Source organism: Canis aureus, chromosome 24 (genome assembly GCF_053574225.1).
Source record: "Canis aureus isolate CA01 chromosome 24, VMU_Caureus_v.1.0, whole genome shotgun sequence".
NCBI classification, from domain to species: Eukaryota; Metazoa; Chordata; class Mammalia; order Carnivora; family Canidae; genus Canis; species Canis aureus.
The window spans coordinates 35,654,251-35,678,998 of record NC_135634.1 but is presented as its reverse complement, the minus strand read 5'-3'; the positions used below and the strand labels follow the sequence as shown (position 1 = coordinate 35,678,998).

The 24,748-nt window shown below is 50.4% G+C and overlaps 1 protein-coding gene across 1 annotated transcript in view; it reads right to left on the bottom strand.

The window, feature by feature from the left end:
* BIN3 (bridging integrator 3) overlaps positions 1–6,807 on the bottom strand; it is a 49,432-nt gene extending 42,625 nt beyond the window's left edge. Inside the window, exon 1 of the mRNA XM_077868898.1 lies at positions 6,699–6,807. Coding sequence (XP_077725024.1) covers positions 6,699–6,706 — 8 coding nt within the window. The 5' untranslated portion in view covers positions 6,707–6,807. The remainder of the gene's footprint in view (positions 1–6,698) is intronic.
* Between the last annotated feature and the right edge of the window lie 17,941 nt (positions 6,808–24,748).

Below are 24,748 nucleotides of genomic sequence, written 5' to 3'. Positions count from 1 at the left end.
GCATTCACCTAGCACCATCAGGTTCTAACATGAAGCCACACTTATTTCAGATCTTACTCTTTTAGCAATGCAGCATCTCCAATACTGCTGGAGTTCCCTGAATGCTACAGCCCCATTCCATCTTCTTTTCTCTCTTCCTCCTCACCCTAGTGGTAACTGCTGCCCTGCATTTAGTAGGCATTATTCCTATACTTTCACTACATACATTTAAATCTGTGAGCACAACATAGTATTGTTTTACAGGCTTGAACTTTATGTAAATAGAATAATACTGAATGTATCACTAGGAAACTAACTTATGTCCAGCATTATGCTTCTGAGATTTTGTCCATGCTGATATATATAGTTCTACTTCATTCATTTTAATGATTACATGTTTCATTATGTAAAGATATCACATTGTAGAGGCTGGACATCTACAGACAATGAAGCAACTCACCCTCCCCTGTAGTCTCCTGCTGCACCAGGGCAGGAGTTTCTCTGGGTGAGGGGGTGCGAATGTTTCCTATTGCCAGAGGCACTGTAGAAATCTCCAAAGGGGTTGTATCAATTTACACCTCCACCCCCCACACCACTCTGCACTCCTGATGCCAGTGGACAGCCAGCTCCCACTGCTCCTCATCCTTAAGATACTTGGCCCTTGCCTGACTTTAAAATTGTTGCCTGTTGGATGGCTGTGCAATGGCATCTTTGCTTTCCCCTGATTACTAACAAACCAACATCTTGGTAAAGGCTTTTGCCCACTTGGGTTTTCTTTTCTATAAAGTGATTGACAGCTTTCACATCTCTGGATTAAGTTCTTAGAAAGCACACAGCTGGGGTTCTTTATAGTTACTCCTTCTAGGTTTATTATTATAAACCACGAAACACAAACAAATAAACTAACAATGCTACCTTTAGCTGGCTGGAGTTACAGGCGTTGGCTTCTAGTCTGAATACCTGCAATGAACTCCTAGATCAGTGTTTTTCTAACTGGGGTCATGCATCAATCACGTTTGCTGCTACATGTTACTCCACTGTAAACCTATCAAAATTAGTCATGAGATCAACTGAATACACCATTCTTTTAAACATGAAATAGAATATAACAGAAAATGCTAGAGTACATTAGACATATACCATGTAAAGTTTTTATCTGAAGTATAAATGTATGTGTGCCGTTATATCAAAGGTATTTCTGACTGCAAGTTGTGGTCAAAAAAATTTGGAAGCTACTGTCCCAGTCAGTCCCCATGGCTCCATGCTTCCTTTCATCTGAGCTCTTGTATAGACCACCACCAAATTCATCTGATTAAATCACTGATTTCCCCATGCCACTTCCATGCTCAAATCCCTTCAATTTTCAAAAGCCTCGGCTCAGTTCAGTTCCTCGGCATTGCACTGAAAGCACTGACAACATGGCCCTGACTATGGGGCCAGCTGTCATCAACGAAGCCTCCACTCAAATCCCTATTTGAGAAACCCATGCTGGCCTCCTGATGGACCGTGTCGAATACTTGATGCATTGTCTCCACACACCTTGTCAAGGTTATTCTTCTACCTGGACCCTTCTCTGACTGCCCACTGCGACAGTGCACACTCACTAGTCAAGGTTCAGCTAAAATCACATCCTCTGGTTGAAATCTTTCTTGATGTCACCCTAACATTTAGCGATTGGCTGTCATTCCATGAATCCCTGGCACTTTCTATATGCTGGCTCAAGACAGGCATCGATGCTTATAGCCTTTTCAATGTCCCCCAACATTTACTACAGGCCCTTGTACAGTAGAAATGTTCAATGAGCATCAGATCAACAAATATTTATTGAGCATTATCTGTATGGCAACATGTTATGGGCCATATTTAATGGATTAGCCACTGAAATAACGGGTTCAGGGAAGCAACCCTAATAACTAAACCGCCAACTCCGAAGTGACCCCAACACATGCACATAAAGAGTATAACACAGAACAAAACATCTTTGACAAAGAAGCTGTGGGATTTAAGATACTTGACTCTTTCCAAATGTAAAAAAAGTCCCTTCCCCTCTCATTACAAGAGGGGAATGTTTCAGCAGAAACAAGAGTGAGATGCTTTACATTTGTGCCCAAAGCAACGTTAACTACAGAATCACACAGGCTCTCCAGGGGGGCCCTGTCTTCTGGACATGACCATGCTCTCCACAGAAGAGGAAAAAGCTTGGGAAGAGTTTGGCCTGTCCAAGGAAGTGAGTAGGAAGGCTGCCCAAGGCAGGAAGGCCTCAGAGTAAGAAGCTGAGATGGTCCAGAACACTTCCTCTATTGCTTGGAGTGTGAACACTGGCGACTTTTTGTAATTCACTACCACCCTGGTAGAGTTCATACACGCTGGCAAAGTAAAATACCTTCCTTTGGGGCCCAATCTACTTGGGAATGGTCTTCCTTTTTAAATTTTTTTTTCTAGTAATCTCTACACTCTACATGGGGCTCGAGCTTAGGACCCCAAGATCAAGAGTCACGTGCTCTGCCCATGGAGCCAGCCAGATGCCCCTGGTCTTCCATTCTTCTAACGTTTCTGTTCAAGCACAGAGAATACTCAGGAGCAGCAGATTTTAGTTCTAGTGCTGCCGGGTACTCCGCACATGAATTCTAATAAGCTGTCAAAGGGAGATAAGAAGACCTGAACTGCATACTTCTGAGGGTACATGTGAGGATGTAGTCAGATAATGGATGGGAAAGTCATTTGAAAAGTTAAAAGCATTATACAAATGTGCAATAGCAAGGGTAACACTAGAGGGAAAAGAGACTCCACTGAGAACATGTATGAAATAGAATGGGTGGTTCAGTTTGACTCGGCAGTTTACCTTCCTTTCTTTATATTCCATTCATTTCATTTGACAATTACCAATTAGGTACTTACTATGTGCAAACAGTAGACACACACAAAGGTGAAGAAGCTGTAGATCCTGCCCTCACAAAGCCTGAGCGGGAGAGGATCACGTCTGTGCTCCCTGGAAGGATGTGGAAGTGCTACAGGAGTTCTAGGCATGTATGGAAGAGGGTAGTTTGGCGGGGGGAGAGGAGAGAGAATAATCAGACAGTCTCTGAAAGGCTCTGAAGCCACTTCTTCCCTCGTTGATTTAACAACAGCACTTTTAGAGACTCTCCATTTCAGGAAGTGGCTTATAGGTTCTGCATGTTTTTATCTGAAAATTTTTCCTGAGCTAAGGCAAGTCAGGAAATGGAAAAAAAGTGCTCGCTCATACATCCAATAAACATGTACTGTTTGCTGGGAACACTGCTAGGGATACAGTGATGACCAAGACACAGTCCCGTCCTCATGCACAGTGGAGTTACTGACAAGCAGACCAACAATTCAAGTACAGACACTAATGAGGGTCAGAGGAGGGGCATCCAACTTGGCTTGGCAGGGTGTGGGGGGCTGTTGGGGGAAAACCCTCAGAAGATGTGAAACCTGACCTGACTCTGGAAAGATGAGTGTGCATTGGCCTGATGGACAAGGCGATGAGGGGAAGAGTAAAGATGGACAGCCAGGTCCAGGAAGGCCTTATAAGTCATGGCCCAGCCTTTATCCTGAAGATGATGGGGGAGGGCCTACATGGTGAGAACAAGGCGAGGGAAAAAGGATGGATTCCAAGGAATACCGATACTTAAGGGGCAGCGGGAGGTAGAAGAGCCCAGAAGAGTCAGAAAACAATCATATGTGCATAGTCTGTATTTTTTTCTCACGACACAGTTGGGTGGTACAATGTCAGCCAGGCTTGTCCTCTGCATGCCGCAGTTGGAGAAAACAAGACGGAGGAAGGCTGGATGCCTACCCAGGCCAGGCTGTGAAGGAACCAGACCCTGAACTCACCCCTCTAACACCCAGCCAGATTTCTCTGTACGGACCCTCATTTCCTTCATCCTGAGTCAAACTTCTACACCCCTAATAGAGGAAGATTTCTTGTAGCCTCCTTTCTCCTCATCACTTAAGCCTAAAGAGCATCAAGGTGTGTGGTTCCAGGGAAGGCTACAATTACTGGAGACAGCTAAGCCAGATTAACAAGATATATTATATTCTTAATTCTACTGAATTCTCCCTCCTTACAACAGTAAAGACACAGACACACAAGAAGAGAGAGGGGGAAACAAGCAGGAGGAGAGGAGAGATAAGCACTGGACTTAGGCCCAGAGGGTGGATCAGTATCTGAGATGTGAACATCAAACGCCTTCTCTCTAGCAGGGCACACCACTGCGCCAGCTGGCTAGAAGACACGTGGGTGGTCGGCAGACCAATGGATGGGTAGATGGTACAGGAAGGCAGCAGGTACCCACTAAACAAACGCGGTGGGCGAGCTGCATGCACAGAGGAAGCAGGGAACAAAGACCGCTCACTCTTCATGCAAAGTCCACAGTGTACAAAGGGCATCAATATTGGACATTTCTCACTGTGACATTTTGAGAGCCCAGCCTAGCCCAGAACAATGGTTACACTCTGGGGACCATGCGCTGCATGCCCCTGGGCCTTATTCAATGATGGCTGGAATACCCCATGTGCTTGGTGAACTTGACCTTGGGCATCGGCCTCCTATCATGGCCCTACGTCACTCTGGTCTCTTCCCCCACTGAGAATTCCAGTCTCGGATGAATGGATAGATTCATTCTGGGAGCAGGAAAACCACTCCAGGAGTGAATCAGAAGGACCCAGCCCCGATCCCTTTGCCAGCCATTGAGCCAGGAACTGAGTGTGATTGTGTGCCCAGGCGCCGGTGCTGTTCCCCTCTCAGTGAGACAGGGTCAGGGTCCACGTAAGAGATGACGTAGAAGCCCTCTAAAGAGGAAGAAAAAGGAATCTCGGCATTGAGGGACAAAGCCACCCTTTTGGTTCTGACCCTCAGTCCAGGGAGGTGCCAAGCCGCACATGGACTAGTGAATTAATTCTACAGGATAAAAATCTCAGCTTTCGCTGAACAGTTGGTTGTCAATTTCAATTCTCTGCAATCTGACAGGCCTCAGGAAACAGGCTATTACTTTTTCAGAAAAAAAAAGACTTCCTCAAGACAGGTGTTAACAGTATGCTTCAGATCACCAAGAGAATCTTTTACACTGGTCTCCGGTCTGTCCTTCTCCCCATTTGTGAAGAAAAGATCGATTTTTAAAATTGTAAAATGCCAATCTAAGCAATACAAAGCATTCGCACTTTCTGTTTTTTACCTTGAAAAATTAAGCAAGAGAACTCCAAAGATTCAAGATGTGGCTGGCAAGAGGACTTCTATATCACAGGGTCAGGGGATCCAGGCTGACACTTTAAGGAAGTAATTCCTCAAGGAGAGGGAATCGAAGGACTGCCACTTTTCTCATCACTAACTAGGTTATAACAAGATGGGAAAGTTAGCTTTTTAAAGCTCTAACCCCCTATCGGCCTCCTGGAGCAAAGGTGGAGGGAAAAGGAGCAGCTCCTGCCGGGGCTTATTAGGGCATTGCTCCGGGCTTCCCTCACGTGCTGGCACCTACTGCCTGACATTTGTCCATCAATCTTGTCTAAGAAGCAGGAGGGAGGAGGGGACAGAAATGGTTTAAATTTTACATTAGAGAATTGTCCTCAACGCTGACTGCCATTAGCTGCTTGTGGCTAGCGTGTAGTTTCCACTACACTAATGGTCAAATGTGAGCCTGCAAGAGCCTTCCTGAAGGATACTCTACTACCTTCATTCACTCATGACTAGTTATCTTACATTTACTTTGCATAAAGAAACAGGCTAGACTATATGAGGGCAGAGTGGCAAACACATTCCATATGGACCTTGGATTCCAAGAGAGGTTTGATTAATCTCCTACATCTCAAAAAAAAAAAAAAATCTCCTACATCTCTGGGGGTCAATGTATTCATATAAACGAACTGTAGTTGGACCGTCTTGAGGTTTCCGGTTGTGGTTATATGCAGGTCCTTGGGCCTGAAGGTAAGGCCCTTTGGGCAAACCGAATCTTACAAGACAAATCAACCATTACATATTACGAAGTCTCTACTATGAGCTGGGCATCATAGAGCAACGTACCTACCGGCTCTGGAGTGGTGACTCTACTACTCTGAGACTCCTTAGCATCTTTTCTGATGGCCTGCTGGTTCCCATCATGTTTTAAGCTTACCTATGTCTATTTTGAAGAGAAAGCAGTGAGTGGGGTAATGGCCCTGTTAGCGACGAAAGCTAGTTCAATCCCACACTGGGAGTGTGGGTGTGGGTTTTCAACTCTGGACCCACCCCCAAAGAGAAGCAAGTTCTGTCTCTCCAAGACAATGAAGTGGTGCAAAGGCTAGCCATCTGGAAGCGAGGGGATTTTTTTGGTCGGTGAAACTGGGCCCAGACTGCCAGAGTGAGAGCCACAGCTCCGGGGCTATGGGAGCGGTGGACAGATGCCCACGGGGGAGAAAGCATTGACTCCACCTCACAGCGAGCATTTACAAGACGAGGAAACAGGAGACTTCCTCAGTTCAAGCAGCCGGGAGAAGACGCGACCGGTTCCTTGCAACAGAAAGAGTCAGGAAACAGACGCGGGATCCCAAGCCGAGGGGGACCCCTCGACCCAACTCCCGGTGAGTCTCCGGGAAAGCACCGGGGCAAGGGCCCTCAAACGACCAAGGGCGGCGGGTCCGTGCGGGCAGCGCGGGCGAGGGGACCCAGGCGGGCGCGGGCAAGGCGCACGGCGGGCCTGGGGCTCCGGCGGCTCGGCCTCACTCACCAGCTCATGGTCCCGAACTCGGCCCTGCCGCCGGGGTCCTCGGCCGCGACTGGGTCCTCAGGGATCACTTCCGGATTCAGCCAGTCTCCAGGAAGTGACGCGACCACGCCTCCTGTGCCCGGAAGAGGCGGGGCGGTGGGCGGGGCCTCGCTGCATTAACCCTTCTGCAGCGGCGGGCGCCCCGCGCGGTGTGCCCGGCCCGCGACCTCGCGCCTTGCCTTGGGGGCTGGGGGGCTGGGGGGCTGGGGGGGGCGGCGTGGGGACCCCGGGTCCTGAGACACTGACTTGTAAAATTCTCATTCGTGCCTCTTAACCTTGTTAGTGCCTCAGTTTTTCTGTGAAAAGGCTTCTAATCCAGAGACAGTAGTAGTCCTTGTTGATGGGGGAAGGAGCCAGTTGGGGGAAAGAGGGGGGATTACATTCACCGTATGGGATTTTTGTGTCTTTTAAATTGTGCACCCTGACCTTCCCCTACAAACACAGACACAAATGGATCTTCCCTTCTTCAAGATGGCACAAGGCTCTGAATATAAAATAGATGCTTTTTGGGTTGGAAACATTCTGTAGATTGACCCAACGGAAGAGAACAAAGAGTAAAGGTCTCCCAGTCCTTCCCTCTCCGCTCCCCTTTACAGAACCCAGGGGATGTGACCGGTCCCATTCTTTTTACTCTGTCATTTAACAAATGGGATCCTGCCATGTGCTGGGCCCTGTGCAACCTCAAGGTCACAACCCTGAGAAAGAAGGTGGATCCTGCCTTTAATCCGTCCCAGGGCCACTTGCCCAGAGGGAGAGGTAAGGGGCACCTAAAGAATCACATGTGATGGGAAAGGACAGGGGGCTGGGCTGCCAGTCAAGGGCTCCTGCAAGCTGTACGTGGCTTCTAGGAGAAGCCAAGTCCTGAAGGCAAAGCAGGCTAACCGGGTTGATCTGAGATGAGGGCTGCAGACGGTCCAGGCAGAGGAACCTGTCTTGGCCGAGAAGGGACCTGAGCTCCAGGCAAGCAGCTCACTTTGGGTCTCCCAAAGTCAGAGTTCAGGGTCTCAGTTCCTCATAAGCTGCCTGGGGTCTTGGGCTGTGTTGGCCTCCTTACCCCCAAGAACCCCCTTGCCTTAGAAGAGAAAGGCAGGTGGTGAAGCCCGTGAAGGTAACTGCCAGATCCACAAGGGCCCTCTCTCTGGGAATTCTCTTTCAAATGGATCTTGAGTGTTTTAGGGTCATTTGGAGAGCAGCTAAGCCACTGAACAGATGTACGTTACTTGTTCTGCCTTCCCAGGGGAGCGTGGACGGCTTGGTCAGGAGGAGTAGAGAGGCTCAGAGGACTTTCTACAGGAGATGGTCCCTCGTTTGTGTTTCCTGTTTCCTCTGTGGAGGGTCTGAGTTTGTCTCCACCAAGGTTTTCCGATAAAGGGTGGGCCCTCAAGTGCGTTACACAGATTAGTTTCATCACCGTGTTATTCCTCAGGAAATGGGCCCAAATGAGCACTAGAGCATATTGAAGAATAAAGAGGAGGAGAAGTGACCAAAGAGCAGCCAGGACAGAGTAGGCAAAGGTAAGGACAGTCCTTGCTGCTTTGTACAAGGTGTGGTGGATGGATGATGGGTGCTGTGGTTTATGAATGTTCTGGCATTTTAACACCTGTGGATGGCTCTCCCACCTGCTTCTTCCTTTCCTCATGCTCTGTGTTATTCCCCCAAAGTGCTGAAGAATTTCCAAAAGTATTAGCCTAGGCCATCACCATATCCCAGGGGAAGACTGTTTCATGGCTGGGAATAGCAGGAACATCCCATAGGTCAAGAATGATGAGTTCTGAATTAAGAGTCTGGAGGAGTCCTGGGCTCTGGTTCCACCTTTGATACTAGGACTGACCTCAGGAAATCACATCCCCTCTCTGAGCCTTGGCCCCATTGTCCAGAAGATGAGTGGTTGGATAATATCACCAAAGTTGCCAACATGTTGAGGTTTTACGTTGACTGTCTTGTTGACTGAAGAGGTCCTCAGGAAATAGGAAAATAGGGGAGGCCTGTGGGGTGGGGCCAGAACAGAAAGGCAAGCTCAGAGCAGCTCTGAGGGATCAGTGACATCTCAGAGCCCGCAGGGGGGTTGGGGGAGAGGGAGGGAAGGATTCAGCCCAAGGCCCAACTAGGGCTGTGCTGCTTACCTCCAACCTTGGCTCTGATGAGGCCGGAAGGACCTCTGAGGGTCCTGGAAAGAATGCTGGCCTTCTAGGAATCTGTCTGGAAAGTGCCTGCTCTGACTCCTTGTCTGTGGCTCATTTGCTCAGCCTGAAGTGTGCCAAGTTGAGGATGGACGGCCAGGTCCCCTGCTGTTCCGTGGACCCCTGAGCTTCCTTCCATGAGCGTGCCATGCCTTGTGGCACTGATCCCTTGGGAGCTGAACACAAGGAAGCATCAACACCTCCCACTGTCATAGAAAACTCAGCCATAGGGTCTCCAGACCAGGCTTGGGAGTTATGTCTTTCTTTTGGGAACCAACCAAGCAACAGCACCGTGCGGGTTAGGTTGATCCTGCCCGTCCAGGAGAGGGCTGGAAAAGGAGCAAATTCAGTTTCTACGTGGAAGCTGAAAGTAGAGGAGCTTCAGACAGAGGTGGATGCTCTTGGTTGCAAGCCTGGTGGAAGCTGCTTCCTCCCCCAGAGTCTGAGTCTGAAGTTCAAAGAGTGTTCAGGTGGCAGAGATCTGCTTGGGTGGACAAAGTTCTATACCAGAGGGAGAGCAGCCAAAGAACCAGTCCTGCCATCACATCCCTCCCCTCTCCTTGGAGCTTTTCACTCAGAAATTGGTAAGTAAATGCTCCCCACTGACCCTCCTCTCTGATCTTGTCAGAGGTCTAGGACTGACCCTCCCATTCTTTCACCCTGCCGACCTCTGATCAGCTAAGAGCAAGGATTCCAGAACCAGAGCTGGGCCATTAGGGGTTTCATTACAACATAAGAGCTGAGACTGAGGGGACTCACCTTCAGGGGCCGAATTGATGGGCTGAGCTCCCTTGCAGCCCTGAAGGTCTGTCCTCCTCGGGAGTCTCCTGCAGGGTAAATTCGGGACCCTCAGGTTTTTCTGGTTTCACTACCCACTTCCCTCTGCTCTGCATCTGCTCAGCAAGATGTCTCAGAACAACAGAGTTCCCTGAGCAGCCATGGGCCAAGGGCATGGGAGAGGACCAAGGGTGGGAGCTGATGGAAGATATGAGGGTAAGAGTTTCCAGTGGCAGGAAGCACACCTCAATGGCTCAAATGTCAGTGCAAAGTGGCGAGTCAGAGGCTGGGCTAGCCAAGCCGTCAGGGCCAGGAATAGCTGTCTGGACCCCGGCTATGTCTCCCAAGTAGCTGGAATGAGTCTCTTCCCTCCTCAGGGTCTCCTTTTTCTTGACTGCCACATAAAGAGTCCAGGTTAGATCTGGGATGGCAAATGGGTGCCATCCCACTTGGCATCTCGAATTGCTTATTCCTGGCTGCTTGGGGCACCATATGAGAATTCTGGGGAGTCTGCCATTGGTGGGGGAAGTTCTGTGATTGATTAGCAATGTCTGCCTTGGATGACTAATGAGGTACATTCTACTTTATCATTTAGTTGCTGTTATTATTTTTATTATGAGTTAGTAAATATCATGAGCACTCACAACATGGCAGGCACTATTCTCAGTGGTTCAGTTTTTGTTGTTTACAATGACCCTGTGAAGTAGGTACCGTTGTTGTGATCAGCACAAAGAACAGCTGGTAGGTAGGGAGATGGAATTCCCACCTGGGGAGCCTGGCCCTGAGCCTCATGCTTTTTGCCACTATGGTACCCCACCTCTTACCTATGATTCTAGAAGTTCCTACTTCTGACAACCTATAGTTCTGCCAAGGCAAAGTGGAAGGGAGCAGCAGACAGTCGGGGACAGGAGAAGCACAAACACGGAACGGTTGGGTTGGGGCTGGAGAGCGGGCCAGCAGGAGACTGGGCACCTAAAGGGATTCGGTGCCCGGCCTCATCCTGGGAGCTTTTATATGCTTCCCCCAGTTTGGCGAGCTCAGGACCAGCAGGTGGCAGCACCTGGCAGGGTGAGAGAAAAGGGCAGATTCCGGACTTGGCATGGAAGCCCTTTAGGGATCAGACAGCCCAGATGTCAAGGAAAGCAAGAAGAAAGGAGGGTGTGCAGGAGGGCTAGCCAAGGTCCAGGAGGAAGAAGGACCGGGCCTCAAACCCATAGGGAGCTCCCATGGCCAATGCTTTAGTTCCACCCGCAGCGTGAGCCTCTCAGCTTGCATTTCATGGTGCCTGCTGTGGGCTTTTTTTTCCTCCACTCTGGGAGAATGACTAACTTTAAGGACTAAAAAAAAAGTGTTTTGATTACACTGCCTTTTTACCAACTGGGAGCATTAGTCACCGTGGATTGCTGCAGATAACGGGGAAGGCAAGCAGCATCCCCCTCCTCCCCCTCCTTCTCCCTGATTAGCTCGCAGAAGCCAAGGAGGAGACGCGAGTGAGAAAGAGTGCACCCAGGAGGGAAAACAATCCCCCTGGACAACATGTGTCCTGGGCATCAGTCCAAGGGCTGCTCTGTCAAGGCTGGGCAGCCCCCTGATAGCTCGACCTGGATTAGGAGGTGCCCACTGAAAAGAGAACTGACCAGAGGAGCACTGAGCCTGTGCTCCCCAGGGTCTGAGTTGGCTCCAGGTGGCCTGTTCCTCTAGGTGGGTCTAGGGTCAACTGGAAAGGGAAGTCACAGGGAAGTCACTGCAGCTCCTGAGGAGGGAACATTGGTGGCCGAAGAGGAGGAAAGAGTCTACAGTGGCTGTGACATGGGGCTGGTGCCCAGGCTGTGGAGGGGCCAAGAAGTGCCACCTCGGCCTGGGGCTTGCAGGGTGCCACCTGGGGTTGAACAGTTCCTGCAGGTGGGGACTAGTCCCTGCTTTCCAGGCCCTACCCTCCAACCTTCTCCCTTCCTCTGCTTATCAAGGGGACAGTCTTTGGTACTTTGGGTGGCCTTTGCTCCTGCTTTGGTGCTGATGGGGCAGAAGAGCCGGGGTGCCCTCCTGGTCTGTCCTGTTGACCTGGGTGCCAGCGATGGGAGCTCAGCACCTCCCTGGGGAAGGCTCTGAGGCAGGGAGGGATGGAACTGGGCTGTATGTTGACAGGCTGACCCTGTGAATCCTGTTCTCTCTGGTCAGTCCTTCAACCCATCCCCCCACCCGTGTTGCTCCATCCTGTGAAGAAGGAATTTGTCTGAATGGCCCTCCCACTGGCTAGCCACTAGTGGATAGCCTTGTAAAGAATTCCAAGGATTAGGACAAATAACCTTGGGATTATATTAGTAAAGAAAAGGAAACAATTTTACTTCGACATCTCCCAAGATCAAAGCTACTTCATCTTAATTTTGCTGTTGCAAATTTTCTTTAAATGAGGAGCTTATAGGGGCATCACCTTAGAGCAAAAGGGATTGCAAGAGAGAGAAGTTCTGGGAAAAGTCCCCCTCACCCTCAGAGCCCTAGCTGTCACAGAGGATGTCCAGGCACTGGGGTTGCTGTGTGCTTTGTCCCATCAGCTCCAGCACATCTCTTCAGGCTTTGGTCTCCTGACTGTGGCACACTTGGCTTTCTGACGCTCCCCACACCCATTCTTTGCTCTTCATAGTTCTCCATAATAACTATCATTGTTGAGTGCTACTGGTGCTGAGTGAAGCATTTGACATGTATTCAACACTGTATTCTGTTTTTTAAAAAAATATTTTATTTACCTTGCTGAAAAAAAAAAGATTTTATTTATTCATAATGTCTACACCCAACATGGGGCTCAAACTCACAACCCTGAGATCAAGAGTCACACACTCTACTGACCAAGCCAACCAGGTGACCCAAGACAACATGTTCTTCACAGTAGCTTGATGAGGCAGCTGCTCTGATGATCCTTTTTATAGATGAGGAAACCAAGGCTGAACCAATTGCCCAAAGTCATAGAGTTGGCCAAGTGACAATGACAGGTGTTTAAAACCAGGTTATCTAAATTGCCTTGGAGTAGAAAAGAAAGTAGCAAAAGAGGAGGGAGCTAGCATTTGTGGGATTCTCACTCATATGCCATCTCAATAACCCTTGCCACCTTCCCAAAGGAGGGTGATGAGGCTTGGTTGGCTTGGCCACAGGAGATCCTGGGATGGTCCAACAAGTCATTCTGGCTGCAAAGCCCATGCTCCAGCGGTGGCAGTGCCCAGAAGTCAGCTTGCAGACAGGAGGGGTACCCACTGATATCAGATGGCAGTGCAGGGAGGTGATTGTGGGTGATAGAGTGGCCTCAGGACTTTTGTCCCTTGGCTGGGAGAACCCTTTGCTCTCCACAAAAGCCACAGGGTATCCCAGGTGAGCACAGCCCCCAGGAGCGCATGGCTTTTCTCGGGAATCCTTGCAGGTCCCACACACGATGAGAGCGGATCCAGGGAGTGGGGAGGACTGCCCTAGCCTGACCTCACTTTGGGCCTGGCTGCCCAGTGTCCGCCCCCTGCTGTTGTGGCCGAGACAGCCCCCAGACACCGGCAGGGCAGGTGGCAATTATCCTGAGGCACTGATTACACTGCAAGGCCGGCCAAAGCCCCAAATAGCCCAGCAGCTCAGCCTGGCACAGGGAGTGGGGGTGGAGAAGGGTCCTGCTGGAGAAGATGGGGCAGGACCATAGGGGTGCATGGTATGGATGTGTTTGGAAGGCCTGTGGGAGCAGGGAGGGCACCATGTCAGGCTTTCTGTCTTTTGGGCAGTCAAGGACCCTGAAAGAAAGGGAGGAGGTCTCCACTATAGCAGGCCGACTTAGAGAAGTGCGTCAGTGGTTGGGGTAGACGCCACTACTCCAGGCTTCTTGAGGGTAAATCTGCGCACTGAGGAGGTGGTGACCAGCATGGAGCAGCATGTAGGAAGGGTCTCATTGCTCCGTAGGAGGAACCAGTGGTGCCACTGGGCCAGGCCAGTGTGCCTCCAGTCCTAGCCTGTTGTACCTCTGGCCTGATCGGGAACGAATTCCCAGAGAAGGCACGCAGTGCAGGGCAGAGAGGCTAAGGGAAGGTGTGGAGGGTGCTGGGCACAAACTCTCCCTGCCCCAGAGGCCAGGCCAAGGTATGGGTGCTGCTCAGGCATTAGCCCCTCTTCACCTTGGGCATCCCTTGCCTTGGATGGCATCGTCACTTCCTGGACCCCAGGGGCCCTCCCTCCCAACCAGACACAAAGACAAGCAGCTGTGGACTTTGGAGACTGGAATCCTGTATAGCTGGGGCCCCGAGCCTTTGGTATGGGGTGCCTTGTGAAAGTAGTCAGGGCAAGGAGTGCTGGCTTCTCACCCCCTCATTTCTGACTGCTCTCCTCACCGCCTGAGGTGTTGGAGGGCTTGAGACCCGTGGAACCAGTGCCTCCACAGCATGGGCTGGTGGAGGTAGTGAGAACCCAGTTTGTCAAGCAAGTTATGGGAAGTGGGCTGGACCTGGAGGTACTTGGGAGGAGTGTGCGGCATGTTCCGTTGGGGGCCTCTCTGGTCCACCACCCCAACCTGGATCTGGTATCCTTAGAGGGTTGCTTCTTGGAGGACCAGCATGAATGCCTAGAATGGCCGAATGGGAGGAGGCACTGGACGGGAAACACAATAATATACCCCCCAGCATGCACCCCATTTTCCTTCTTATATAAGAACAGACTCTCCTGTGTGGATCCCCTCCACTTCACTAGGAGAGTCTGCAACCATCGTGGCTTCCCCTCCAGCCAGCCAAGAATGGGGGTGAGCAGCTGGCCCCTCCCCCACGTCCAGAAGCTACGCCTGAGGGGAAACCAGGGCACAGTCGGTCCCAGGATTTGCCAACTTGGGGACAAGGCGGGGCAGAAACCTGGTTTGCCTGAGGTCTGTGATGGAGGGAGTCACGGGACTCCACGGTGTCCAGCGTCTGTGCCCCTCTCCTCCCCACCGTGGGACCTGGTGCCCCTCTGGCAGCACCTGCTCAAAAGCCACCTGTGAGCTCTCTGGACCCAGGTCAGAGAAGGAGGCTGCCAGTGGCTCCAAACCACCTCTCCCAGCAACTCTGCTAATCCAAATAAGATAGGGAAAAGGCAGTGGGAGGAAATGATAGTTTCATGGTTATTTTCAGAAAGGAAACAAAAAAAAAAAATGCAAACAGGAGCACACCCTGCATTTTGGTGCAAAATCTAGGAGTCTCAGGGAAAAGAACCGACCATGCTTCCTTCTCCTGCTCCCTTCACCAGAGGCTGGGGAGGGGCTGCCTGGGCCCCTGGGGGCCTGGGGCTGCTTTTCCTCCCTGGGAGAGGGGCTCAGGGCTCAGGGAGTAGACCGCAGAGACCCTTCCCACAAAGGCAGCCTGGGAGACTGTGAAGCCGCGAGGCTTGTAAGGCACAGTGGCTTGTGTAGGATTGGTGGGCCGGGAGGGTGTGTTCTAGGAGCGCAGCACAGAAAGAGAACGAGAGGGGGAGGGCAAGCAAGGGAGCCTGGGCTGTGGGAGAACAGAGTGGGGTGCTGCGGGCATGCACGGAGATGGGGGTCATGTGAGCAGGCCGTATACAGCGGGATGGCCCAGGCCCCCATCCCCCCACCCCCACGCCCGAGTACTGCAAGACCAGCCAGGGAGAGGACAGAGCCCATCCTCCTGTCCCAGGGTGGGGGAAACTGGGCTGTGCTCCATAGCCTGTAGGTTTCCTGGATAATGTGGGGAGATCGCAGAGGGAAGCAGTGACCTGAACCTCTGGGAGATTTGTCTGGGGAAGCCTGTTGTCAGGTGTTTGGAGACTCTCCTAGGACAGCCCTCGGAGGCCGGAGGGTGAGAGGATGTGGATGGGAGAGAGGTAGGAGCCAAGGACCGCTGGCACATGAGGAAGAGGGGCATGGTGAACCAAGAATCCCACATGGTGGCAGAGGAGGCGTTCTGGGGCAAGGGCAAGAGAGAGCAGAGGGCAAGCAGACCTAAGGGACCTGGCAAGGCAGCTGGGCTGGTGTCCTGTCTGAGGCAGGCACAGTGCTATTACCACCACCTTATGGAAGTGTCAGCCCGTAAGGGGCCCAGAGAGGCTAGTTGCTGTGTCCAAGTTTCCATGACTAGCCAGAGAAGGAGCTGGGGTGGAGAGATGGGCAGGAAGCAAACTCAGGCCATCTGTTGGGTGGTCTCGTTGGTGATGGGGGGGGGGGGGAATCTATAGTGCTGAGGACATAGGAGTGCCCATGAGGCACTGTTCCAGAGAAGACAAAGTCAGGCCAAATACCAGGAAAATCCTGGTCCCAAGAGGCCTGTGGAGCCTTGGAGCCTACCCACATGGAAGGGATGGAGCCTTCCCTCCCAGCTTGCTAAACCAGACCAAGCCCTGGGACCTTGGGAGGGTTGGAGAGGAGATGGAGGTAATGACTCAACCCATCCGACACAGGCTTGACCTAGGGGTGGTTGGGTAACCCAGCAGACGCTCCAGTGTGGGGAGGGATGGAAGAAATGGGTGATGCTCAAGATAAGGGAGAAAAGGCGGGCCGGTAGGGAGGGGCCAATGGTTCCGGGCAGCCTGTTTGGGAGGAGGATGGGGGAGAAGCACACTTGGTCTTTGGGGTTGGGAAGAAGAAATGAGGTTCCAGGACCTCTGGGGTAGCCTCTCCTGAGATTAGGCCCCCTTAGGAGAGGCAGAGGCTCTTTGGGGCTAATATCCCCAAACAGAGGATTCTGAGTGATAGGAATTCACAGGGTGGAGGCCCACAGGCAGAGCTCTGAGCCCTCCACAGTTCTGCTACTCCCTCCTGTTCAGGAGCCAGCCACCCTCTGGCACCTTCCAGTCCATGGCCTGGGGCTGATCCATGTATCACAGGCCACTGCCGAGACCCCAAACCAGAGGATCTCACTAAATGTCATCTTAAATACCTTTGGCTTGGCCCAGAGAACGAGAGGCCCCAGGAAGTCAATGGGATGGAAAGAGGCCAGCAGCAAGTAGGATCAGGTTCGGGCCTACGAGGACAAAAACAGAGGCTTTTTCCTTTTCCTGCCCCTGCCGGGCCCTGGCTCAGTCCTCCAGCTCTAAGGTGGAGGGGTGGGTCCTGTATGCACAGGGTGATGGTCCTGGCACCTCTGCACATCCAAGCTTGAAGTACCATATGGATCCACCACTAGCACCACTCACTGTTCTGATGGGGACTTGAAGACACAGAGGGGGGGCTATGGCTTTGCAAACATCATGCAGCTTTGTTCTCATATCAAAGTCAAGATCAGGAGCCAGGTGTCCTAACTCTCTGGGTGCGGTACAGGAGTGACATAAAGGAGTCCCAGAGGTATACAGCGGTTTGATGATATATATCCTCATTGGATTTGGATTTCAGTACACTTAGACCCAGGAGATAGTTTATAACAATGAAACAAGGACCATTCCCGGATTTGCCACCTCTGAACCATCTGAACTCTGTGTGGTTTTCTCATCTGACCTAGTAGGAAGAGTCACTGAGTTAAGACGCGGCTCCTAGCTCTGCCTAGAACGTCAGCCTGGAATATTCACTGTAGAAAGAGAAAAGTGTTCCCCAACAGTCTTCTTCAGGCTTCTGGGACGGGATAGCAGTCCTTCATAATTTTACATTGCAGTCGACCTCTCAGCAGCCATGTGGAGTAGGGGTTAATCACCCCCTACAGATGGAAGATGGGAGAACAGATGCTTGACCAAGTTATGAGGTTGACTTGGTCTATCTCTTATCTTTTGATCTGACATGGTTCAACGCAGAGAGAAGAACAATACTAAGGCCAAAGCTATAGTTTGGGTCTTTTGGTTGAGAGGCCTGAGCTCTTTAACCGGTAGCAACAGAGAAGTAGGTGAGTAGGCCAAGGGGAGGAAGGCAGAGGTTTGTCTATGCTTGGAATTGTGGAAGCAGAACTCTTAAGTGCCCAAAGAGAAGAGAATGGAGGACACTGTTCCCTTCCAGCTCACTATTTCAGGCTGTGAAATGAGGAGTGGGCTGGGAAGTCAGCCAGAGGGATGCTCTGTGTGGACCAAGGAGAACCAGAAGATGGATCCCCCAACATAACCCTTCCCCCAGCTCTGAAAAAGTCTGGCCTGTAGCAAGAAGAAGCAACCAGAATGTAACACAGAGAAGTGTCATCTGGGTTGGACAACCTCCACCAAGCCAGCTGGGCATGCTCCAGGGATGCCAAGCTGGTATGTTGTTTCCTGGGGCCTGTGGGCCACTGAGACTTTCTTTTTCCTCCTTGAGGAAAGGGACAAGAGAGTGAGCAGCCCCCCAGGGTGCCAGGTGAACATTCTGGGGTAGATCCATTCTACCTGGAGTCTAATAGGATAATTTACAAAGAGACACTTAGTTCAACACTTGTCAGGTAGTGAGTTCTCAGTGCCTTGGTTTCATTATTATGAGAGACGTGGAAGAGGACCTTCTGAGATCCTCCAAGAAGTTCCCTTTCTTGCCTCCCCCACCTCCCACCAGACTCTGATTTAGGTAGGTGTCTTTCTATCAGGGACCACCATTACATGACACCAGGCCCAGTGTATTGAAATAATCTGTTTAGGTGTCTGCCTCTTCTCCAACAGAATGAAATACCCTTGAGGGCAGGGAGAGTGTCCTGTCATGTTCATCTTCGTGCTGCCTGCCACTCCCCCCAACCCCACAGACAGACACTATACCTGGCTTCATACATTTTCGTAAAATTAACGGATGAACAAATGAAATGTGAAGGAGTTCTGGATGATGCCAAGCTGCCAAGGAAAGACAGACTGAGAGGGGCATTTGGAAAGACATGACATGGAAGACCAAAGAAAGGGCAGAGGGAAGCAATTTCTCTTGTCCAGATGAAATAAATGGTTTAGACAAGCCTATAGAGATAATGCCAGAGCACCAAGATTTGTGACAATCCTGGGACACAGAGCTCATGGCTCATGGTATACTGGGTCAAGTGGTTTTAGGAATGTCCCATCTTGCACATTAAGGGCTCAGGGTAGGGGTGAGAATATGACCATATTGGAGGAACTTGGCCATTCGTCAGCTCTTTGCCAAGGCAGGAAACATGGCCCATCCAGCTAAGATGAAGGAGGAAGCTGGCTTTGTAAGAACGATTTCTGTGAGAGGAGGCCAAGGGAGATTCCCATTTTGAGACTGGGCAGCAGGAAGAGTCATCCATCTTATTAGACACTTGGTACCCAGGCAAATGTCAGCAGGAAAAGAAAGGATTCTCAGGCTGTGGTTCTCGAAGGAGGCAGTTCTTTCTCTCCTTGGGCAAGCAAACTGGGGTTTAGGAATCAGCAGGGGCCTCTGAAAGGACATGAAATAAAGTTTAAGAAGACTGCAGTTGGGGGGATTAAAAAGCCAAGTGGAGGAAGGGTGATCATTGAGGGCAGAGAGGAGGAGGCCTGGCAGCCCAGCATAGGTCCTACCCTCTCCCCTTCTTCCTGCGGTTGACCCCCTTCCTCACTTCTCAGCAGCCACTCTGGCTTCATTGGCTCCTTAAATAGTTCAAGAACACCACCACCAGGGCCTTAGACTTGCTACCCCTTCTTGCCCAGATGTCCACAGGACTGCCTCCAGCACTTCTTGCATCTGTACAAAGGCCCCTCCCCACTGAGGCCGGCTCTAGCTGCCCCCTATCTAATTGTTATTCCTACTCCAGCATTTTTCATTCCAATTGCTCTGCTGTATTTTTCTCTGACACAAATCACAATCCAATATACATGTTTTTTACCTGCTTCTGGCCTGAAGAAGGGAAGCTTTGTGAATGGAAGGATGCTTTGTTCACTGCTATATCCCCTAACAAATAGTACTGAATAAATGAAGCAATCAACATTTTCTATGGGGCCCTCCACTGAGCATCTGGATCTGAAGTCCTGGCTCTTCCCTTATTGGATGTGATCTTGGAAAAGTCATGGAACCTCTGGAGGCATTTATTTATTTATTTATTTATTTATTTATTTATTTATTTCCTGAAAAAGAGGGTATTGGACTCTTAATGTCCCTTATGACTCCACAAATGTGGGGGAACCCACTCAAGGGGGTGGGATGAGATAAGGGCCCTGCTCTACATGATTCTCTCCTACAACATCACTGCCACGAAAGCCCTGGGTGGTGCTTCTGCTCCCGAACTAGGGTTGGGCAGGGGCAGTCCCTCAGCCCTGAGGCTGGAAGCTGAGAACTGGCCAGAAGGCTGAGGTCAAGGATGGATGACTAAGAACAAGCCTCAGATCCAGAGAGAAGGACAGACGGGGAGGAACTGGGGCTGCTGCGTTTTATTTAAATCCCTGATAAGGATCAGGAAGCAGGCAACAGCCCAATGACACATTAATTAACTTTGCAGATGATACTGCATCAGGAAGGTGTTCCATCCACCCATCTAAGTGAGAGAGACAAGAGGACCTGGGATGGGGTCAAGAGCCAGCCAGGAAATGACAACAATGACCAGCAGCTGCGGCTGGGAATGGACAGGACTTGTGTCCTCTGGGTGGACTGGAGGGAGGAGGTGGGGTTGAAAGGATCCATTTTCAGAATACAGATGTCCCATAGAGGGCTGGAGCTGGGAGCGAGTGCTGAGGACCGGAGACTGCCTTGGCTCTATTTGAATGGGTGTGCGGATCCCTGGTGGAGACAGAGCCTTCTTACTTGCATCTGTTTCTGAAGGATGGGGAAAGGGGACAGGACACAGGACAAGGGAAATAAGCAATATGTATGGAGCACCCATCATGAGCCAGGCACCATATACACTGCGTCATTTGAACCCTACAATGCCATGTTAAGACCAGAGGGAACCCAGGTGTGGAGAGGCTAAGAAACCTGCCAGTGGTCACACCATAAGTGGCAGAGTGGAGATTCAGATGGAGATGGAGATGGTGATTCCAAAGCTGGCTCAGAGCCCCATGGGAAAAGCCAAGTTGCTGCTGGGTTATCAAACGGCCCCCCAATTTTCAGGACAGAAGCTTGAGGGAGGAATAAGTGCTCCAAAGGAGACTTTCTTTAGTGCCCTGGAGTCACACAGGCACTAGAAGTTTTCTGCCTTTCTGCTCAGATAGCTTGACCTTCTTAAGTGGGGAGGTTCTAGAAGGGGACAAGGTGGAATGGAAGACCATCAGGCACCCAGACAACCCAGAGGAGCAAAACACAAAGAGTAGAAAGTGCTAGAGCTCTTGTAGCCCATGCTTGAGAAGAAGCCAAGGTTCCTGGGGGTCCAGTTCTGTTCTGGTCACTAATCTCTAGCCCTTTGATGGAGACAGGGACCTGATGCATGGGGGAGGGGTGTGTGTGTGGGAAGCCACCCCCTGGAAAGAGCCACCGCAGAGAATACAGATCCTCAGACAAAGGTGACTTCCCTTCTGGAAGGTTGGGGTGTCCCCAGCCTTAGTGGTGTCAGCCATCTCTTTCCCCCCAGGAAGCCAAGAGGTGGAAGCATTCCTAAGACCATAACTAGGAACTCGGTGGGGAACTCAAACAGGAATTCAAGTCAGCTATTAGCTGGGAGAAAAGAGCAGTCTGTTTCTGGGTGGGTTATGATACCACTGAGAAGGCCCGAGGTGAAGGGCTGCAGACCCTGGGCAGACCTCACCAGGAAAGCCAGCCTGAAGGACTTGTGATCATGCTCCTTGCAAAATGATCAGGGCCCAGAGAACAATGGTGGGTAGTGATTGGATGGGACCGGTGGTGGAGTTGCAGAGGCCCCAGGAACAGACGGAAGAGGAGATTATAGGCTAAGGGTGGGTTGCCTGAGGTCCAGGAGAGGCATTCTGAGGACCAGAGAGTGACTTCTTTGTCCCTTGTCCAGGGACCTTGAGAGGAGGGTATCAATAAACCAGGGAGGCCCCATGTCTTCGTCCTAAGAGAATGCGTTAGGGCCTTCCTGGAGATGAGGTCAAGAAGCGGCCTAGGCAACACTAAAGAAATCAGATGGTGGTCAAACTCCCACCCAACCTAGACATTAGAGCCTTTCTGTTGAGTAGCCAGCACCATCTAGAATCTTGGATTCTCTCATTCTTCTCGTTTGCAGCTCTGGGCCATGTTTGTGTCAGCTCCTTAGTAAGATTGCTCAGAAACCTTTCTTCTAGCCATCTGCGCATTTTGTCGGGAGGGAGGAAATACTGTTTTCACACCCAGGTCAGCCGGCCAGAGGAGCACTGTGCCCCTGGTGGCCAGCAGAGGCAGAGGTAGGGACTGTCCCAGTTCCCCATGCCCGAGGAAGCAGCCGTAATGAGGATGGGGGATGAGGATCCTAGGCAAGTGAGTCAGGGTCTGGTCCCTTCCTGCCTGGGCATGGAGATAGGTCAGTGACTTTAGGGCAAGTTGGGAAAGCCTCATCACACTGCCCCCAACCCTGGCCCACCTCTGTTCTTGCAGAGACTGTGAAAATGATCAGCTGTTGAAAATATGAGAGATGGGGTAGAAAGGAACCTTCAGGCAGAAAGAGTGGTGAAGTTTCAAGAGTTGGGATGCTGGGAGAAGCTGACAAGGCCAGACATGTCCCTGGCCACTGTGGATGACTGATGGGGGCATGACTGCTCCCAGCATTGTCTCAGGGACTAGTGTGTCCGAAGGGCTCCAAGAGTCACTTGATCTCTCCTCTTCCTCTGGGGGCCTCATTCCTCTCCATGCAGAGAGTGGTTTTCCAAAAAGAACCACTTGGGATAGAATTAGGATCACGACCTATATTGAAAACCCCATTGTACCTTTTAGAAAGTCATTTTCCCCTAGTCATTAAGATTTTGTTGGTATGACTTCTAGTCTTTGGGACACTCACGGAGACCTTCTACTTTCCCTAGGCTTATTTATCCATGGCACCAGGGGAGCTGATCAAGGGCAAGAAAAGGCAGTTCACACCCCCTCACCCATGGCAGGCATATTCTGGATTAGTAAAAGGAGATCAGTAGCGACTGGCCATAAGCCATTACCTTGCTACCATTAATATCATCCACCTTAATATTCCTTTTTATATCCTTGAGAAGAATACATAGACACACACACATCACTACTGCCACCACCATTTAAAAACATATGCCACTCCTTGCCTCTGCTTCTCATGAAGTATCTCCTCATTTGTATCCAGCCCTAGTTCACAGAGTACAATTTTGCAAAGACTCATCACCTTCCGCAAGCCACTCCCAAGGTGTGTGTGTGTGTGTGTGAGAGAGAGAGAGAGAGAGAGAGAAATCCTTTCAGTTACCCCTAAACACCTTAGAAGTTGCTTTGTATGTAGCTGTGCCTCTACTTCTTCCATACTTCTATGCCTGATTTTGCTCCCAGCAAAGCTTCCATTTATTCCTTCTCATGATAGCTCCACCAACCCTTTCCTCTACCCATCTCCCTACTTCATCCCTAAGTTTGAGGATTGAGTTTCCTCTCCCCATATTTACAAAACCCAGGCAGGTTGGGTTGCTGGTGTGATGCTATCTGGGACAGCCTTATCTAGCTACAAAGCATGAATCAGAGATTACACCACACAAGGGCTGGTGCCAGCCAGGCGGGCTGCCATATTGTCACCCAGTGGTTGAACCAGGTTGAGTTGAGTAATATGCACCAATGGGAAGTGAGTTTATTAATCATGAAGCATAGTACACTGTTGACGAAAGTGTAACTCTGAAGGCCTGATCTGATTGGGGAAGGTGCAGGTGGGGCTGGATGCTAACTATGAAGACACCCAGTGACGCTATCCTTCTCTGATAATATGCACTTGAAAAACACATAGAAATCTGGAAGCAAATACCTAGTTTAGCAAAGAGGTGGATTATATACTCAATCATTAGGACTTTTCAGTCATCTTGGATTCGCTTTGTTAAAAAAGGACACTTCCTTGTGGCTATAGTTGCAGTCTGGAATTTCGAAAGTTTCGTGAGGTGAGAGAAGGGAATTCAAGATGGCAGCCACTGACCTAGAATTGTGTGGGTGAGAAAATGTAAGATTCCATACCGCATTCTCTTTATTGGTCTTGAACTTCAAAAACATTCTTTTCTAAGGCCACAACCCACCACCTCCACCCAGGTCTGCCCTCAACTTTTTGGTAACTATAGCCAGCCAGAAATACCACCCACATTTTCTGGGTGATGGGCCTGATTGGGGCAGCAAGAGTAGTTTCTGAGCAGGGACGCTATACTACGTTTCTGTCACTGGATGGTTGCTTCAGGTGTCAAGACACTGTCCCCTGAGTTGCAGTATGGTGCTATATTTACACAGTGCAGTATCAGACATGGAGCTCCTGCCCCTAAGCTTCACTGAGGCAGATGGTAAGCAAAATACATGACAGAGAAGCCCAACTGAGTGTTTTAAAGGGCAATCAGGAAGAAAGGGAGAGAAAGGATAGATCTGCCCAAAGACCATTCTAGAAAAAGCCTCACGAGGATAAAGGATTGTAAAGACTCACGGGAAATAAGGTGAGGGGAGCAGGGTGGAGATGGGGGACACGCGAAGAAAGTGGTGGATACATATCTCTTTAAGAGAACCGGGAGAAAGCTCTAGGGTTGGCATAGGAACTCAGTTAAGAAAGGGTAAGATTCTGGGGAAGAAAGCTCATAGAGTAGGGGAAGCATCACATCTATGGGAGATAGAAGTCATAAAATGTGAGCAGTTAATGCTATATAAAATATTCCTTGTAAGTTCTCCAAATCCCAAATGTTCTTACTCCTCTCAGAAGCATGGGGTCCCTGGGGAGTTCATAAGAGCTGTGGTTTCAGCCAAGACCCTCTTTCCCAGGCAGCTACAAATAGTGAGGCCTGGACAGTCCCATCCAAGTAGGACTGAAGTTGCAGAATTTTAAAATCTGATTTTTTCCCAATTATCTGACCACAATAGAGCCTCCAATCTTTCTGGTTATCTTGCCAACCTTGAAGAACCCTCTCTCAAGTCTCCACCTGTTTTTCAGGCTTCAAAAGCTTTAGCAAGAGCACTACTCAGTGTTGCTGTACAGACTTTACAGGGTCCTGCTCTGGAGCGCCCTGTTACCTCCAGAGGCATAGTTTATCAACTAGAAGACCCCCCACTTCTCTACCCTCAAAACCCATTAGAAACCAGGGAGAAGGGTTCTAGAAAGTTCCGGTCAGTAGTCCTGATTCCCATGAGTTTATTTCATCTGTTAGCCT